The following is a 20354-nucleotide window of genomic DNA, read 5'->3' as shown; positions in this document are numbered from 1 at the left end:
AAAACCAGCTTTACTTTTAGGTTGGAACAGCAACACCATACATAAAATACAAAAGTCTTGTTTATGATGTTGTCCTGGGTGGATAGATAAATGCTTAACAGAAAGTGTTAAGTATCAGTTTTCGTTTCCTTCATTAGAAAATTAGGTAATTAATGGATTCTTTGAAGAGAAGCATCATCGCTTGTTAAAAGTACGTACATAGAATTATCAAAAAACAAGTTTTCAAGGATATTTTTATTCACATTTATTAATTAACCAGGGGAGGAATTTTATTCAAAGCTTTAAAACTTATCAGTTGTTAGTATTTTCTTTTCAAATCTCTGTTGTAATTTTAGAAATAACGGATATTTCAATCTTACATTTCCTAGTTAGATAACTGGTTTTTAATGTACACCTCTAAAAGATATTGTATAGGTCATTTAGTTACTCATTTAATTGCACTTACGGTTGCCAGCAAATCTGACAGCTTGGAAAGAAGGTATTTTTTTAAAATAGACTTGTGCTGATGCTTATGCTGCACGTGTTCTGTACCAAGGCTTCAAATGTTTAGACCCCGCTCTGTAAGGTAAGGGTTAGTTCATGTGGACTTACTGCAGCATATGCACCATTAAGTCAGTATGTTTAAACTTTCAAGTATCTTAACTCACTTTTTAATAGTAACATCTTTATAAATCCCGTTTTCCAGCAACATGTATAAAACACCACCTCTTAGAAACACGGTTTTACTTACTGAGTCATTATCACCAGAAAACATATAGTGGCATTTACAAGATTATTGCGTGCTTTCAAAGTAGGCTGAATTGGTTGAGGTAGGTCTGTTTCTGTCTGAAACCTGTGAATTTCCTTTCAGGTCTATTTTTTGTCAAGAACCAAACGTAGACTTTCTGTTTATTAAAAACAGCAATTTATTTTCATGCTCATTTTCTGAAAGATATAAAAGCAATCACATGGGAGCCCCTTTGTATGTTTCTTGGCTTCCCTTTTCTTGATCTCTGCACTGTCAAGATGCTACTTTTAAGATTTCGAATGTTTAGATAATGTGCGATTTTAATTTGAACCTGCTGAGTCCTATATTTGCGAGAAATAACTGTCTTAATGGCAAAGTTGGATAATTTAGTAATTTCAAGAGCCGATATAATAGTTGTCTTAAATGCTTTTAAATATAAATGGCATTAGGATAGTTCCAGCTTGGATTGAAGGGAGGATATAGTTTATTAGTTGAATACTATTTGGAGTTTTTCAGAGATCTTAAATGTATCAGCAGGTACTACAGTTCATTTTATTCAGTTCAAGGCATGTAATTTCCAGAGCTGTAACTATATTTGGTTTATTTTGGGTATGGGTTTGAGGAGAGATTATTACATATTCCTTCTGATTGTTATTTTTATAATTACTAAAGATGATTGATGAAATAGGAAAAAAGTTATACTTAGTTTGCAAGTGAAGTGTAAGTTTTTGTTTTTTAAAAACATCTTCAGAGCATTAGCAGGTGGAAGAAACCAGGTATTAAAAATTAAAAATGAGAAGCTGCCAGAACATTACAGATGTTGACTTTGAAGGTAAGATAAAGCAGGCACAACTGTGGACAGGCGACCCAACAGTGAGCTAACTGGTATGGTATACCTATGATGCATGCCGTTTTGCTTCCCTATCCCCACTACTTTCGTGCTGGTTATTGGTGCTGGGCAAGTATGCTGAGCTACAGCCACAGCACCAGAGTAAGGAAAAGTTTAGGAAATATATTCTAGCCCAAACCTTTGTGATTGTAGTGAGATTACTTTGTAAATATTCAATCTGAATGTCGTATCTCTACATTAACTAAGAACCCAGAAACCCGACTACTAGTAAGCTTTGAAGAGTGTGTCTAATAACAAGACAGTCAAGTATTATCTTATTGAATGGCCTTAGTAATTACCTGCATTGGCAAAACCAGTCGACAGGTGTTTTTAAAGGTTTATTTGAAATGCTAGGGATTTGTGTATTCTAGACACATGTACTACCACCAAGCATTCCTCTACCTTGTCAAGCTTTCCGAAGTGTGAATAGGTTTTGCTAGCTATACCCTTCCTGACTGACTGCTGTTCCTGATCATCCCAGGCCAGAATGTAAAAGCTCCTTTAAAATAAAAGTTTACCTCTATATGTCCATTAAGTCATACTACTATTAAAAGAGTCTGTCACTTTAGTCCAAAGTGTGGTTGGGTATGATGTCTTATCTGGTAGTCACTTATCCATGGTCAAAAGTCTGTAGAGGCAATATCTGCTAGTTTTTTTTTTTTTTACAGATTTATGCGAGTGTGTCTGTGTCAGTGCCTTTGAGCATGTCAGAGTGTAAATGCCCATTCAATCCAGACAAGGACATTAGATCTCTTAAGAACTGGAATTGGAACTTTTGCCTTTAATTTTGCTGTTTTTAAGCAAAATATTGTAGCTTGCATTGGGTGAAAGTTTACAACACATGGATTATAATTGCTCTTTCTAAAATTTAGTAATGTCTTATTTGTTGAAATTTATTTTCATACACATAAAAATCTGTAAACTCCAAGTCAATTTATTTGGATAGAATTTTGCCAGGTACTAAATGCTTCTAGCTAGTGAGTACCAAGTGAGACATTTTTAAAAAATTTTTCCCTATATTTTTGAGTACACATAAAGATTCTTTTATATTTTGATTCCACAGAGATTTAATGTTAGGTTTGGTGGCAGTTTGTGTCCAAGTTCTTGACGGGGCTCTTTTAATAATTCAGCATTTAGTAATGAATAAAAAATTAGACTTAATAAGGCGTGTGATAGTGTTATCCCATTACATACATGAAAATGCTTAGATCTCCATGATTTGTGAATTTAAAGATACACAGGCAATTTGATGAGATTTGAGTGCTTTTTTCTTTTCTAGAGACAGTCCTCAGGATTGAAACTGGGCATCTCCAGCCTTGGTTTTTTGAGCGGCTTATATAGATAAGCACCGCTACTGTAAATAGCAGCTCTTTTACATATTTCTGAATTTCAGAATTTTTATTAGTTTCAGCTTGATTTCATATACTCCTTTAAGTGTATTTATGAAGGGTTTCCTTGTGTGTTAACATACAACTTTGCTGTGTGGAAGACCTGACCAGTTCATTGCCCTTTTGTCGGCGTCGAGGTGGAATAGTAAATCATTATCTCAGTTATGTAGTATGTTCCTCAATTACTGTGTTTTGTTTATAACAGTTTATTATGACTTCAAAAGCCTGTGATACTTTGTCACTATATCAGAAAGAATCTTGGTTAATTTTTTATTAGTATTGATAGGTATAGCTTCCATGCATCTCATTTTAAAAGGTATGGGATAGAGGTAATCTTTTCCAAAGTAGAGGAGATTTCCAGTAAACTGACTGCGAAGCTTTACCAGCACTTTGTAGTTAGAGGAGAGCATAGGTGCTTTCTTTTTTCAGTTTCATCAGTTACTTGATTGAGAGTTAAGTACAGTTTTAAAGTAATCACCTCCCTGAGAAAGGTGGAAGAGATAGTAACACGACAATTTTCTGATTACAGGAATTGAACCTAAAAGTTGAGTTGTCCAAGGTTGAGGGAAACCAATGTTTACTGCAGTTTTGAGGGAACACAAATTGGTCAGAAGTCTTTGTTGTGATGGAATAGTTATTTCTGCTTCTATGTGAATATTAGTGACAGGGCTGATTAGGGTCTTTAAGTATTTAAGGTACTTAAATACAGTTTTTAAATACAGGGTTGCAGTCTGTTCCTGGCTGGCCAGGAACTATGTAAACAAAGACCATGCTGGCCTTGAGTTGTAGGATTAAAAGCATGAGCCACTGCATTGGACTTGGTGTTCTAGTGAAAATATTCTTGAGGGTTTGTGAGAGGTTTATGCGATCAGTTGTCTAGAGTTAATGGATATCCATTTTCTGAAACAGTAACCACAAAGTAGTTTTGATAACTAGAGTGAAAAGAAAAAAGACTTTTTTACTGACTTTGAAAAGCTTTTTCATGGCACAAAATTAAGACATGTCTTTTTGACTTAAATAACTTAAGCCATACTTCAAAATGTAGAAATTGGGTAAAATTAGGAGGGGGGAAATCTTCTTAGTTAAATAGTGTTTAAAAGGCATGATAGGGTTGGTGATAGTTGAAATTGAGTTAAAAGTAATAAGCAGAAGGCTAGTTTTGTTACATAGCAAGGACCTACCTTCAAAGCCAGCTTTCCACATCTCCCAAGGACAAAAGCATGGTTTATTTTATCAGTGTGTTGTTTTTTTTTTTTTTTGTCAACTTGTCACAAGCAGAGTTGTCTGGGAAGAGGGAAATTGCTCATGTTAGATTTATGGTGACATTTTCTTGGTTAATGATTGGTGTGGAGCTGTCATGCCTGTATTCCTAGGTTGTATTTTAAAAAAAAAGCTGAGCATGCCAGTGAACAGTTTCATGGTGTCTTGCTTCAGTTCCTGCCTCTAGGGTCCTGTTATGACTTTTATTCAGTAATGGGATGAACAGTGATTGGGATGTATAAGGCAAACCCTTTACTCTCAAGTTTGCCTTTGGTCAGGGTTTTATCACAGCAACAAAATAAACTAGGATGTTTACAGTGAAATGTTGCTGTGACAGACCTTGTTGCTTTGGGGGAAGATTGTGGACATGTTCATAGTTAAATGGGCTGTGTGCGGGAGTTTGGAGTGCTGAGAACAAGTCAGTAAGCAGCCTTCCACTTCAGTTACGCCATGGCTTCCTTCAGTGCTAGTCCATGATTTATGGTACCAATATAAAGCAGACATAGAAGTTGGTTCCAATAGTATTTGAGTCTACCCAGGCAGATCCAGTGTACTTATATGGGCATGTTCACTTAGTGTGGAAAGCACAGGCATTGCATTGTGCCCCCCCCCCAGCCAGACTTAACAGGCGATTCTAAGCCATCCTATGTGATTATGAGTGTTTTGCATGTTAAGTATGTGTACCAAGCATGCTCTAGTCATAGAGGAACAGCTACCATCATCTTTGTGTTGGGAGTGGAACCTGTGTCCTTTGTAAGGGCAAATAGCTCTAAACCACTGCTCTGTCTATATTGTATGTTTTTCATCAGTTTTATGCCCTATCTTAATTTTAGGGATATCAAAATGTGAACGGCAAGTCCTACATGCTGCTTGGTAGCATGCAGAAGACCATGAGTTTTATTGCCACTACTAGAAAGTGTAACACAGAAGCCAGTGGCACAATGCAGTTTAGTTAGCTTTTGTTTAGAATTAAAAATTATATAGAGTCAATTTCCTTGAACTCTACAGTATTTTCATTGTACAGAAACACTAGGTTTCAAAGGACCACCATTTTAACTCATTGTTGAGAAATACTGTGTTCTAACTAAACTGCTCTTGGCTATGTTGATGAAAATTTGAGTGCTGACCATTAGAATTTTATTGAATATTGTCCAGATGCTCTGATTAATACTGGTTTATTTGTTCTGTCTTCTTTGCTAATATGGTGAAAATACTTAAGTAGTACTTAGTTTGCATTTCTTTAATTACAGTTGACCACAATTATGTACTTCGTGTTACTGAAGTGCCGCCTTTCATACTTATCTGTACGAGAACCTTATTACGGAACCCATTTTCTATTTGTGTTTCATAGTAGTTTTATTGTATGTTTTTTGGTGTAAGCTGTGAATTCCAACTTGATTCTTTGCATCACTCACATTGAAAAGCCTCCCTTACCTTGTGTTGCCAGGGAATCCAACCCAAGTTCTTAAATGTGTTAGGCTGCTGCTATATCTGTTTTAGTCTGAATTGCGTTTCTATTTTAGGGAAGAAGGAAGGTTTTTCTATGAAGCTCTTATCTGAAAATGCTTTATTCTGGAAGTTCTACCTTTTCAAGTAAAGCTTTTATAAAGAAACTTAAAGTGGAGAGTCTGCAAGCTAGGATGAAAACAAACCTTGGGAGGGCTTGCCTGGTCTTTGCTATTGGAACAGGAGGCAACTTTCTGGTGACTCAAGAACAGACCCTACTTAGAACTTTTTTTTTTCTTTCTCTAAACCCCTGCTCCAGGACATCATGGGTGAGCTGTAGTTGTAAAGGGAGCTAAAAAATGGTGGTAGGGTTAGAACTAGTGGGGAGAGGGTAAGAGATGGCTTGACGTTCCACTTAACCTGAAAGATAAGAGTAGGACAGAACCCCTGGCTTTTGGGAAATTTCAGGACAATTTGAGAATTCCTACCTGAACTTGAGGTCTGGACACAGTTTGTCTGACAAACTCCTGGATTTCACTCCCACACCTTCAAAATAAAACCAAGACATCCAAGATTTCCCATGTCCCTTAGTGTTATACACTGGTATTTTGGTTCATTTATGAATTAAAAAGTAGATTGGTGGAATATATTTTAGAATTTAAAAATACCAAGGGATGAAAGACTTGAAACTTGGAGTTTTATCTGGGAGTCAAGCAAATTGTAAAAATTACTTGGGAAAGTTTACCTGTTGCTCTGTCATTTGGTGAGCTCTCTCATAGGGCAAAGTGAGACTGCTTAATGCACCTTAAAAGTGAAAGTCCCTTATGTGGATTTTGTTCTTTGTCAAGCTTGTGCTAGGATAGCTAGTGGGAAGCAAACAAGCTAAAGTGGCCAACAGGAGTGGTGACACGACATGCATGTAATGGGAAGACTTTGCCAAGTTGTAGATCAAAGTGACATGGGGAGTCTTGATGAGGGAAAGCATGGAAGAGACATTGTTAGGGTTGGGAAACTTTGATAAGATTTCACTGTCTTCTGGGGGCCGGGGAGCAGGGAGAAAAGCAGTTGCGTAGGAGAAAACTGAACAATACCGTACATAACAGGCTGGCTGGCTTCTGGGAAGCTATCCTTGTCATGGCAATCAACTGAGGACACTTGATGGGTGCAGAGATGCCAAAGCTGATGGCTGGACAGTAGTTAGTAGGTAGAATAGAAATGTAATGGAAAGCCTAATATTTTGAGAACTCTTCCAGACTTTCCAGAGTAGCAGGAAGCAGTGATGTTTATGAACAAGCTGACTAGACTTGCATAGGAAACAAAGGCTGCAAACAGGTGGCAGGACTGGGCTGTATGGACACATTGCTAATTTGGTAGGTTAGGAAAGGAAGTACAGAATTGCAATAGGTAACTTTATTAAATGAAAATGCCAAATACAGAAAAGTAGTCACCGTAGAGTATAGGATGGGGGTAGAATTATATTTGGCATTTTAAGAAAAAAGGTTTGGGATCTTTAGTTCCATCTTTTTGGTAAGGAGAATTTTTAGAATGACACTTGACTTACCCAGTGGTGATACAGAAGAGGGGGCGGAGTCAGGTCACAGTTATATATAAAGAAATAAAACAGCAAAGTCCAAGTTCTTGTGGATTGAAATTTTAGACCCAAGGTATCAAAGGCAGCAAGTCCCTATGGTGAAACTAGAGAGAGCTAGCTTGTCTGCACTGTCCCGATACTACCAAAGATGGTGACCACTGGAGTAATTATATTAATGGGATACACTGACTTTCTAGGCATCAAGCCTCATTACTCATGAGGGAGTCATACCTCATCTTTAACTGATCCAGAGTCAGCCTCTCACCACAGAAGGTGAGTGGGCGAAGAGAACCTGATGCAAAAATGGAAAGAGAGATGTGTTGGTGCTCCAGTTCTAAAGAATCAGTTGAAGGGTCCTCATGTGGAGAGAGGTCTTCCATGTTGGAGGGTAAATAGCCTTCATGGCTGGGAAGATAGTCCACTGGGGCAACTGTCAAGGAATTGGTGAGGTTGCCCAGTTTTGAGTCAGGTTCTCTCCTTCCTAGCATCTTGTATAGATTCACTAGTTGTCTTGTGTCAGCAGTGAGAGTTCCTGTAGGTAGTGGACTGGAGGCAATATATATTGTGTCTTCCTTGGGGGTAGAGTGACTTAGAGTCCCTTGTCTTTTGGGGCAGTAGGGTTGTTTGAAGACTGGGGTCATTTGGTAAAGGACCTCATTGATGATCAGGGGCTCAGGCTCTTCAGGAGTGGGCCAGGCCATCAAGAAATTGTCCATGGATAGATGGGTCTTCTCCTGGGAGAAGGAAAAATGAATATATAGGTTACTTTGATGACTCTGGATTTTCAAAACATCATACCCTGTCCTGTCTCAGATTCAGGTGAGAAGCTGGACCTTTAAACTTTGGAGGGGCCAGAGCCAGATACCCATGCCCCACTATCACCATCGCAAATTTCAGTCAAGGACAGACTCACTGTTTAACTTAACATTTAATTAGTCTCTGAATCAATCTATACCACTTGATTTTTTTTTTCCTTCTAGTGGCAAGGGCATGGAGGCAGAGATGAAAGGCTAGAGGAGAATCTGGAGAGGTGGGTTCTCTATTGGAGTTGGTAGGGCAAAATTGATATTGAGCATGCTGCTTTGTTGCCCCCCACCCTTCATTGCTGAGAATCAGACTCCGGATCATACATGCTAAGGCAAGTGCTTTACTACTGAGTCACTTACCCAACCCTGTTAGTACTAGAAAAAGCAGGATTTAGAAATGGGCAAGACTACTCATGAAGGACTTTTATTAAGGACAGCATCCTGGCTAGCCTGGATCTCTGCCTCCCGAGTACAGCATCATCATGCTATTAAGCCCTTTAGGGCATGCTAAAGGGTTTGGGCTTTGATAGAATTAAGTGGTTTCAGATAAGGTAATGTTCTTGTCAGACTAGCATTTTAAACATTTGCTGTAACAGGTTTTCATCTTTCCCTTTATTTAGTCTTGATATTTTTTCTCTTAATTTTCTCAACATTTCTTTGGTCACTAGCACTACCTTGTCTTTTTTTCCTTTATATTTTACTGCCAGTTTTCAAGTTCAAGTCCTTGGCAATTGATTAACATTTCTCCTACCAGGCTTTACAGCTCTTCTTACATCTTACTTTGTTCCACAGTTTGCCTGGGCTTCCCAAGGTAGAGCTCCATGCCATTACACTTAGACCTATATCAAAAGATTTCAGCCCCTAGTCCTCCTTTGCATCTGTTTCCCACTTCCACATAGTTTCTTCTCAGTGTCACCCACACGTAAGCTGTCTGGCAAGTCCTGAGGATGAGTCCCAGCTTTGATAGTCGTGGGAAATTTTGATCAATCTCTCTCTTTCCCTGGTTTTCTCATTTAATAAATGACAAGTGGCACAAGAAGGTCTTGGTATAATTAGCCTCTGATTTGGCCACTTTTGGGGGCATGGCACGTGTCGAGAGGAGTGATGAGATTGAAAAGTTCCATGAATGGCTTCCATCGTTTCTTCTCAGTCCTCCCCTGATCATCCTCAAGCTGGTCCTGGCATATAGGTTTGCCTTGGAACATGCATGTATGCATGGCTGCTGTGCCAAAGCAAGGCTGCCACATTTGGGAGAGATTAACAGGATGGGAGAAACTGTTTTCTACTAGGTGAGCTGTTCTGCTGCTGGGGCAGTACTGACAGACTACTCCCCCCGCACATTCTTGGAGCTGGCTTCTAGAATGTCAGGGAAGGTTCCTTTAACCTCATGGTTCAGGAACACCATGGGCACCAATTTTAGTTTGTATAAGACAGCATTCCAGTCATCCTCTCTATAGTTTGGTCTTTTCCTTCAGAGTGTTAAGGTATATCTTTATTTCTAATTCTTTCTTTGCCTCAATCAAGTACAAAAAAGTACAATATGTTTTTTTTTTTTTGAAACACTGTAGAGGTCAAACTGTGGGCTGTGGGGTTGTCTCAAAGTCTTCATCAACTAAATTTATAAAGTCTATTCATAAATTTTATTTTGTGGGTATGAGTGTTTTGCCTGCATCTATGTACTGTAACCAATGTGTGAAGTACCTACAGAATACAGAAGACATCGGACCCTAGGGGTGTTAATTGTGAGCCACCTTTTGGATGCTAGTAACTGAGTCCAGGTCCTCCTTAGCAAGAACAAGTGCTCTTAACCATTGAGTCATCTCTCCAGCTCCTAAAAGCTACTTATTTTTTCCAATTAAATTGATTATTTTTGCAAAGTTCATAGGTCAAATAGAAGACTCCCTATTTATTCTCAACTTCACTCCAGAGGCAGCCACCATAATGGGCTTATATATTTGGCAGGCTTCTCTAAAGGCCATCTCCTTCATACCCAGGAAAACTACATTAAGCAAGTGTTACAAACTTTGACTTTATTTATTTATTTTTGTGAGACTCAATGATAGCTCACATTGTTCCTACTTTAACTGCCCTATTCAGGGATTATATGCACATATATATATGCACTTGTGAGTTAAAAACTGTTAAAGCATATCCAAGTCTTGTCTCTCCTTTATACATGTTTTACTTGTACTTTATTGCTGTGATACATGTGCTTCTGCCATGTGACTTTGGGCATGCGTTTACGTGCCAGTTCTGCTACTTTACTGTCAAAACTTTTGCCTATCTTATTTGGCATTTTGTCCAGCCTCTAGCATCTCTGCCTCTATTTCCTGGTCAATGTCCATGGGGAATGTGAAGGTCTGTGTTTTACCCGTCCCAGAGCTGCCTCCTATTGTGTTTTAGGCTTAGACTGTCAAGGTCAGTTGATTCAAATCCTGGTACTTGAATCCTCTCTAATGCCAGCAAAGCACCTTATAAGGCCTGGTGATTTATCCATGTACTCCCATAGATGATTGTATCCAGTGAGGGCTATTGTGTGGACACCTCCCTGGTGAGTCTGTTCACCTCTGAGGTAAAGGCCACTAGAAATATTCCTCATCCTGTGTTTAAAGGTCTGTTGTAAGGTGTAATGTCTTCATATCCTGCTTGAAAATGAATTTAGGACCCATTGTTTATCACAGTATTGGGCAAGTTATTTGGCTCTCTGCTTCAGTTTCTTCATCTGAATAATCAGGATAATACTATGACTTATAGCTGCCAATAAATTGTTGATATATGAAATTAAAAGTGCCTGCTTACATAGGAACTAATATGTAGATTACATAGAAAGTATTGGTGCACTATAATTATGTACTTAACTAGTACATACATAATATAGTGTATTGTGAATATGCATCTATCATTGTCATTATTCTTGCTATTGTAATTTAATGGAAACAAAACCCCTCAATGGAAAGAAGTCTCCAAGTATGACTGTTTTTGGGAAGAAAATGAAAAGTGAAAAGTGGACATGGTGGATTATGCCCATAATCCCAGCACTTGAGAGGCAGGAGGATATCTGAGTTTGAGACAATCTGAGCTAGAAACACTAGCTCAGAAACAAACCCTTCAACACAAAAGTAAAAAGCATTTGACTCACATTGTTTCCCCTTCAGTAATAAAATGTGAAATGCCGACACTTGGTACTCAGATAGTTGGGCAAGTTACCCAAGATGCACATATTACCATGTGTGGAACAGAAAGCAGGGTCCTCCAGAACCAATTGCAAAGATGCTGAACTGCAGTGACTTAAATTAAAGCAGAGCTGATTAGGAGCAGTTCCTCTAAGCAGAGGCTGGGTCACTGGCTTCTGACTTAAGGAAGTAAATCAAGAGAATCTTGAAAAAAGGCTCACAGCAACAGGAAAGATTGGCATGTGGTTTCCTTTCCTTCTTGCACTTTAGATGCCACAACTTTCAGTTCTCCAGAGATACCCCATCTTCCTCCTCTAAGCAGTGATAAAGCCCCCTTTCTTTTCTATCCGCAGTGCTCTTTCATTTGTATGCTGAGCTATTTCTTCCATAATACCTTTTCTTTATGCAATGTCTTACCACAAAAATTAATTAAAACTCCTGTGTTCTGTGCTCCCACAGGATTGGGAAAGTTAAATTCATTTGCCTGTATTTGGAACAGTCAGTTTACAGGGTGCTGTTCCAAATGGCAAATGATCAAACTTGCTTTTTTCTTTTGAAATAAGTTTAAGTAAGGAGGGGCATAAAAGCTCATGGAGGCATAAAGCCTGGTAGGTCTTAAGCTCATGGGCTTCAGAAGTTCTCATGCATGGACTGTTTTTGAGTCCAGAAGAAAACAGTGATGACTCATTATCAACTCAGCTCACCCGCAGAATTTTATTCCTGGGAGGATTTCCTTAGATGTAGTCATCACTAGCACTATACTAGCAGCCAGTGTGATTTTGTACCTTACCTCCACAATGGGGTATTTTTTTACCCAAGTGCTGTTTGCTGGATCTGGAATGGTTCTGCAATACCATTGAGGTCTGAGAGTAGAGAGGAAAGCAAATGCCCTATAAATAAGAAAACAGTGATATTTGGTTAAAATGTGTCCAAAGGCACAAGCTCTCGCTGCAGTTATTTAGGGGAGAGGATTCTTTTGTATGGAAAGAGTAAAAGACAAACCCTTAAACATTGTTGAAGGCTGGATGACAGTAAGTTAGAGTTGCCACTTAGAGTTGCTAAATAAACTAAAAAATGTTGCTCCACTTAGTTTTTAGTAATCTCTTACTACTTAGCCATGCATTCATTCATCAAGTAACATTAAATATGTTATCAGTACAGTAACATGCTGGGAATAGAAGAGCAAAGCTTGGGGATCTTACTAATGAGCTAATTAAAGTATAGAGTTTGTAATACAATATTTGTATTGAATGAATATTTTTTGTAATGAATATTTAAAATAGTATACAGAATAGTGTAATATCTTGAATATAATCATGTTTGAAATGCCAAGGAAAGGTCATTCTAGAGAAATACCTGTTAACACTGATTACAGTTTGATCAGAAGAAATAAAGAGGTCTTGTGATGAGAAAAAATTCAAGGAGCTTATAAATGTACTTGACAAACATTGGACATTAAAGAATCAAAACCAGCCTGGCAGTGGTGAGACACACCTTTAGTCTCAGAGGAGGCAGAGGCTGGAGGATCTCTGAGGCCAGCCTGGTCAACAGAGAAAGTTCCAGGATAGCTATGGTGGTTACACAGAGAAACCCTGTCTCAAAAAGACCTCCCCCCGCATCTCAACCAATTTAAAGTATAGTTCAAAGACTGATAAACTTTGATGAAGAAAGACCAGCTATGATTTAACTGTTAGTGGTTCTCAACCTTAATGCTGCAGCCCTTACATACAGTTCCTCATGTTGTGACTTCAATCACAAAATTATTTTTATTGTTACATCATAACTAATTTTGCTATTGTTGTGAATCGTAGTGTAAATATCCAATATGCAACTTCTGTGCAAGGGTTGCTTGACCCCAAACGGGGTCACAACCTACAGGTTGAGAACCACTTTGTTAGATAGTGAGATATGCTATGTAGCAATGGTGTGTCATAGCTTGGATGTGATTCTCTTTGACTTCTAGGATAAACTTTATCAAAGTATTTTTAAAAATAGTCGGTTTTGTCTTTTTATGTATGTGAATGTTTTGCCTGGTTCCCACAGAGGCCAGAAGAGGGCATTGGGTCCACTGGAACTAGAGTAACAGGCAGTTCTGAGCCACCATGTGGGTGCTAGAAAATGTACCATTTGCCCACTAGAAGAGCAGCTGGTTCTTTTTAACTGCAGAACCATGCATCCAGCCTTTTACGAAGTCTTTAAGGAGCTTTGCTTTGGTGATATCTTTAGGCAGACCTGCCAGACAAAGTGCACCAGCTAGGAGAATGCCAAGTTAGTTGTATTTGGAACCTATTACTTGGCATTGGTGATCTTTTGGTAGATCTGCCAAAGTGCACTGGTTGGCAAAATGCCAAGTTGGTTGTATTTGGCATCTATTACTTGGCAAACTGAAGAAAGCTTCACTTTGAAGAATGAACTGATTTTCCTTTGCAAAATAATGTTTTTTAAAATTAATTTAAAAAGATTTAAATATTTTATATTAGTATGAGTTCACATGTGCTATCGTGCATGTCAAATCAAAGACCAACTTGGGAGTGGGTTCTAGGGATCAATGAATCTGTCATCAGACTTGGTGACAAGTTCCTTTATCCAATTTTTATATAATAGATAGTTTTATGGAATAGATAGGTAAAACAAAGTCACCTATGGTTTGTTTCGAGCTATAACCACCATTTATGCTGTGTTGTGTATCTTTGGGGCAGAGTGTTCATCACCACTTGATATTCTATTTCCTCCTTTTTCCTCAGTTCAGGATCTTGGTTTTTCGGGATGACAGTGAATGCAGCTAAAAGACCATAAAGTTAGCCATTCTTGCCTCACTGAGTTTTGTCTATTGAGATATAACTGCAAGTATCATGTGCAGCCTTCAAGCTCTTTAAAAGGGAAGACTGACCCCTTTTCCTCTCCCCCTCCCCATTGTAGAATATAATAGCTATAGTTCCCACAGCCGTGAGATCAAAGGGTCACACAGATGATATAGGATGATATAGTGCAATATATAATTTAAATTAGGTTAGTGCAATAGGAAATTTGTTCCTGTCACCTTTGGAGCTACCAAAGGAGCCCTTTTCCCAGGTAAGAACCTGCTACACGCATATATAGATTCAGGCCAGTAGAGTACACACAACATATTGAGAGCTTGTTAGGAGGTTCTAACCGGAACATAACTACTCATACCCTTGATAGAAGAACAGTCCTCCACCTGGGAAAGGAATTCTTGGGGTGTACCTGTGGGAAGCACTGCGTAGAGTGATGGGGTAGGAAGGAGACCTTTCTAGTTAGCCAGGTGAGCTGAGTCACACTAGAGCAGTGTCAGATGTTGCAGGCAGACTGCCTGCTCCTCAACTGTGTATGGAATATGTTTCTGTGTATGCATTATTTCAAAATGTAAAACTACTGTTTGCAAAATTTAAAAACTAATATAACATTACATCGAACTTCAATATCTTTAGTGGATAAACAGTAAGTTATTTGCATGTGGTTTAGTCTCACTGAGTATAGCATGTAGGCTATTTGAAATATTTTCCTTATGACCAGTATTTCAGTAAGCATATTTTCATTAACTATACATACATAATGATATATTTTGAATATATTTGGAATTTTAAAGTTAGAGGTAAACTTTTAAAAATTTAACATTCATTTGGCCAAAAAGGTTGAATAAATTTATTCTACTACCAGTGATGTATCTACCTGACCCACAGCAGCAATGACTTATATTTTTAAAATACATTTACAGGACTGGAGAGATGGCTCAGTGGGTACTAGTATGTGTTGTGCAGGCATGTGGATCTCGTTCACTTCCTTAGAACTCATAAAAACCAATTAAAATCAGTCATGTGTGCTTACAAGCTCAGTGTTAGGGAGAGGAAACAGGAGAATCCTGGGAGTTAGCTGGCCCACCAGCCTAACTTAAATGTCAACTTTAAGAGTCAAGGAAAGACCTTGAAAGGGAATAAGTCTGACAGCATAAAGGAACACATCCAACATCCTTGCATGCCCTCCACATATCTATGCATGTTTTCCCGTATGTGCATATATGTATGTATACCACACACACACACATACTCAACACACGTATTAAATTGGCGGGGGGAGGGGTATAACCAACTCAACTCACTTTTGCCGGAAGGGACGAACTGAAAAAATGCCCACCGTGATGATAGCAATGCAAATGCTTGATGCCACAAATGCTTTCCAGTTGGCTTTGCCTGGAAAGTAAGCAAATCTTGTTATGGTGTTATCTTCAGTAAATACTTCAGAATTGTCTGGACCTTAACCCGCAGTGCATGGGTACTTGGGTTTAGGAACAAAGCCAATTCAATTTTAACTATTCTGTTAGAAGGATACTATGGGGATCCAATTATATTTTCAAAGAGGCACTCGAGCCCTACAAGGGCTTCCCTAGCTCACAAGTGTGGAGAATATACAATGGTGTATATACGTCTCACAGAGCTTCCTGGATGAGGGGTAGTATTTCTACTGCATTTTGAAGATGAGTTGGCACTGTCTTCATGCAGGCGGTGTGGTGGGAGGGCAGCATATAGCTCAACAGCAAGTGTGAAGTGCTTGCAAGGAAGTCAGTTGAGGAGGAAAGGGCCTGTGCCAGAGTCCACAGTGACTGGCTGCCTGTAGCTTCTTACCCTGTGGACAAAATTCCCTTTGGTTTCCTTGGGGACTTTCCCCAGCAGCAGTCAAAGCTGTCATCCATAGGACATATGTCACTCCGGGCTGCAGGCTGCTTACTGGAGATGAGTTTTGGGAGTGTCTGTATGGAATTTCTGAAAGGAAAACACAGCTGTGTAAGGGAAATAGGCAATGTGGGTACTCACCTATTTTTGTTGCATTGTTTGGTTTGGGAGAAGCATATTGCTGTTTTAACAGCATCAAAATTCATCAACACTTAGTACTCAATAGGCGTGGTCATTTGTGAAGCCTTGTTACTATAGCAAACAGTTTTTTTCATGATAAAGATATTCTGAAAGAATTGTTAATTTTGCTTCAGAAATAAATTATTTAGTTGAAGCAATTCTTTTGTTTTCTACATCTGTATTTTCATATGTGTTTTTATAATTACTGAGATTAGTGTAAAACTATTATTAAGATAATAGATTTTTTTCTTTTTTGAGACAGGGTTTCACTGGATAGGTCTGTCTGTCTGTCCTGGAACTCACTCTGTAGACCATGATGGACTTGAACTTCTAGAGATCCACCTGCCTCTGCCTCTTGAATACTAGGATTAAAGATGTGTCACCACCTACCCTAAGATAATATATTTTTAAAAAAATCTATAGCAATTAATGAAACATTTACTTGAAGCTCTTTTACATTTGTTTTTTATTTAAGAATTATTTAATTTTATGTGTATGGGTGTTTGCCTTCATGTATGACTGTGTACCAAGTGTGTGCATGGTGCCCTCAGAGTGCAGAAGAGGGCACCAGCTATGAAACTTGAGGTGCATACAATGGTAGGCTGCCATGAGGGTGCTGAGAATTGAACCTGTATCCTCTGCAAGAGCCGCCCGTGCTCTTAACTGCTGAGCCATCTTTCCAGCCTCTACTTGAAGATTTTAGACTGTGCTTTTGCTCTTCTTTTTGTTAGGCTCTGGTCTTGAACTCACAGTGCCTAGCTTCAGTTTGACTTAAAACTATTAAAAACTAGAGACTTCCTTGGTTCCCAGGTGGCACTTCTTATGCTCTAACCCTCCTATAGCTTCTCTGCAAGTGAAGCTTGTGTGTGGATTGATGTACGGATGCTGCCTTTCTCCTGCAGGAATCACAGGTAGTTGTAGCCTGTAGTAAATGCAGTGTTCTGGAGTGGGTTTTAAGGTGCCCTCTCAACAACTGGGGAGGGATGCTGAGTGTGGTAGTGCCAGCCTATTTTCAGCATGTGGGAATCAGAGGAAGGCTGGAAAATCAAGGTCAGAGGGGGTAGTCTGTAGCTTTGCTAAAAGTGTTTGCTTCCTATGCACAATCTCCTGGGTTTCATCCTCAGCGTCTGCAAAGCCAGAAATTGAATAGCAGTAGCTGCTGGCTTACTCAGACAGCCTGTGTCTATGCTGAGGACAATAGTGGAAACTGTGTCTAACTTCATAAATGGGCCCATGGACAGTTACGGATGCCTGTCGGCTGCTCTGAACACACAGCACCGCTTCAGAGAATTCACCATGTGACAGGAAGGACAGACTCTGCCCACTAGTCTGTTCCTACTTATTATGGGTAGGTAGTAAGAAGGAGCCCTGGAATGTTCCTTCTGCCCCACTGAAAAGGGCTAAGGCCTGAGCAGATCATTTCATAGGCACTATCAGAACAACCGCTGTATTTTACAACCTGTTGAGAAAAATACCTTGTGGAAAATTCCAAGGTCTGCTATAGCCTGGTGAAATAGCTTACACAGACTTAAGCAATATGATTAAGTGGATGTGTGCGAGGATTCCTATTCCTAAAGGAGGGGATTTAATTTCTTTTTAAGGAAGAGCTTCTGTTGGTTTTGCACCAGGGAGTCAGCTGTCCAACTGTGTGATATGTATGTCCTGGGCTGGGGAAGTGAGATGAGACACTGGAGCAGAAAGGAGGGGATGTCTATGGTGTGATGGGCTGGTAATGTTCATTTGCACATACATATTTGAAGAACAAAAATAGCAGCTGATGTGGGGAGGTGCGAGTCATGGAGTCAGCAGTTTTGTTGGCAAAATAGGCTGAGTTGTGTAATGGGAGAAGTCAAGCAAGAAAGACTGGTCCTGCTGCCTCTGGGGTGATTCCCAGGAGAGATAAAGGGATCCCTTCAAGGCTCAGTGGGTTTCAGTGGGTGGAAATTTAAACGGGTGGTTCAGTGACAAATTCAGATGAATTTAGAAGGGTGTGATCGCTGCTGACCGTCTGAAAGACTGTGGCAATGAAATCAAGAAGACCAGGCTGAACAGATGCACTGATACTGGGAATGAATTCAACCACTTGTTATTCAATGAATACTGTGCTTAGTAAGTGCACCTACTATCTCTCTGGCTGTGTTCTAGAAGAGAGAAATGGTGATCGAATTGCCATAGCTTGTGTCCTTCAATGCTTAGACAGTTTTGGACAAACAGCCAGGCAGTGTCATGTGTCTTGCAGAAGGGAGGTGTGCTTACCTAGCACATATGGCCATGCCAGCAGATATTCAGACAACAGGCTGTGCACCGAGATGCTGGGGCACTTTTAATTCTTCACTCACCTCACTTGTCCTTGTAGAGCTAGTGACAAAGAACTGATACTTCCACATATGTTTGTACTACTCTGTGGGACTGGGTATACCTAAACCAAGCAGACAGGGTTGGGCCCCTTTCTCTTGGCACTGGCAACATTCCTCCTGCTATCAGGTCCCTTTTCTTTCCAGATGTCTTGTTCCTTCTTGATCTTTCCCATCTAGAATGGATCTTGAATTTAGTGCTTTCTGGTTGCACTGGATTACTGTAGTGGTTATTTAGACTTTTCTAGCTCTCGGCACACTGAAGGCTCTGAGGATAAGGAATGGGGCTTACTCACCAATATGTGCTTACTGGATTAAGTGGGAATATAATCTAGACCAGTAAAAATCAGACTGTGAATCTTGCCTTTTAGCTTATTTAAAAATAGCGCTGTGTAGGCTCTAGAAGCAGCGAATCTGTGACAAAATATAGTAGGTTATTTTCAACATCTACCGCAACAGCTACAAGAACCAACTAACCACATTGATCTTTGTGGCTGTAAATAGGCATTGCTTTAAATGTTGCTAAAAGGAAAATAATTTTGGGGGCAAATATAACAGGAAGGATCCCAAATAGCCCATGAAAAGGCCAGTTGATTCGCCAGTCTTTAGAAGGCCTCTTAGAACTGTCTTATCCTGATGGGCCCGGTGACAGATTAGCTAGCAAATGATGGAAAGTCGACAGAGCTGTTAATTAAGAATGAGTCAACTCACAGACACAGAGGTGGAAAGATCATTGAAAGTGCAGGTCCAAATAGAAAAAGACCCAAGCATGTTTTTGTGTGTGCATTAATTTCTTCCTTGGAGGAACATATATACAGAGCAGCCCAAGATATTTTATTTTCTCTCAAAACTAATTGTAAAAATTAACAGTGAGAGGCATAACTGAGGGAAACGTCAAGAGAGAAGACAGCTTCTCTCAAGGTTCCTAGGCAAAAAGCTCTCTTGCATCAATGCTCTGGAGCCTGCCAATCAAGCAGTCTTGCATTCTTGAGCCCTTAACTTGAGCCAAGGAAGGGATGAAAATGCCCCTTCTTCCTACAAATGCTCCTGAAACAGAGAAGGCCAAGATACAACAACAAATAAAAACAAAACGGCTCTGATTAGATCAAAGAACTGATGATCAGATCTTACAAGTGATTAGTTCCATGAAGCAATGATTCATGAAAACATTTGAGATAATGCTCCAGTCAGAATTGATTGTAATCATTTTGCCTTTTTAGCCAAAAAACAATTATAGTTCATAAAGAATTATCTAAACTGTGCTGTATTTTATACATTCCAAGAAGAAAATAATATGATGGTAATTGCAAACATGAAGAGTTAAACAATATCTAAATGTTTTGGAGATCAAGGGTTCATATAATTAATAGTGAAGTGCCTTTACTGTTTGTTTCATTAAATTGCCAGCTCTGCTTTTAGAATCAATGCCATTTAAATCCTAGCTGTCTTGAGTGTCATATCCTCTTATTTGTTTAAGAACTCCTGCTAAACCATAAGTTTTGGGTTTCAAAGCTGACTTTATGTGTTTGTCCACCAGTTTAACAAAACCCACAAGTGTTACTATTTGTAATTTGTTTTGACAAATTACATCTCACTGTCTACTATGTAGCCCAGGCCTGCTTCTTGCTTTAGCCCTCCTAGTTTGGTCTTTGTGAGCAGGCACTATGAGAGCCTGGCCCATTCACTTCATTTCTGTATCTTTAACAGTTTCCTTAGCGTGTAACACATATTCAATAACTTTGCATGCGTGCATATGGGTATCTATTCTTCATAATTCAACTCATTTCACAAGTGCTGACTTAGTCCTAGCACTTGTGTGTAGTGAGGACATGCTCAGTCTGCGCTTTCCCAG

At 39.3% G+C, this 20354-nt stretch overlaps 1 protein-coding gene across 18 annotated transcripts in view; it reads right to left on the bottom strand.

The window, feature by feature from the left end:
- Positions 1–7231: 7231 nt before the first annotated feature.
- Positions 7232–20354, bottom strand: part of Il12rb2 (interleukin 12 receptor subunit beta 2) — a 73540-nt gene continuing 60417 nt past the window's right edge. For all 18 annotated transcript variants that reach the window (XM_075983911.1, XM_075983916.1, XM_075983904.1 and 15 more), the window contains 4 exons: positions 15921–16058; positions 15398–15488; positions 12071–12170; positions 7232–8035 (listed from right to left, as the gene is read on the bottom strand). In XM_075983911.1, the coding sequence (XP_075840026.1) occupies positions 7502–8035; positions 12071–12170; positions 15398–15488; positions 15921–16058 (863 nt within the window). In that variant the 3' untranslated portion in view covers positions 7232–7501. The remainder of the gene's footprint in view (positions 8036–12070; positions 12171–15397; positions 15489–15920; positions 16059–20354) is intronic.

The sequence above is a fragment of the Microtus pennsylvanicus genome, chromosome 8 (genome assembly GCF_037038515.1).
Source record: "Microtus pennsylvanicus isolate mMicPen1 chromosome 8, mMicPen1.hap1, whole genome shotgun sequence".
NCBI lineage: Eukaryota > Metazoa > Chordata > Mammalia > Rodentia > Cricetidae > Microtus > Microtus pennsylvanicus.
The sequence above is the reverse complement of the archived record's forward strand: the minus strand, read 5'-3'. Positions and strand labels throughout refer to the sequence as shown.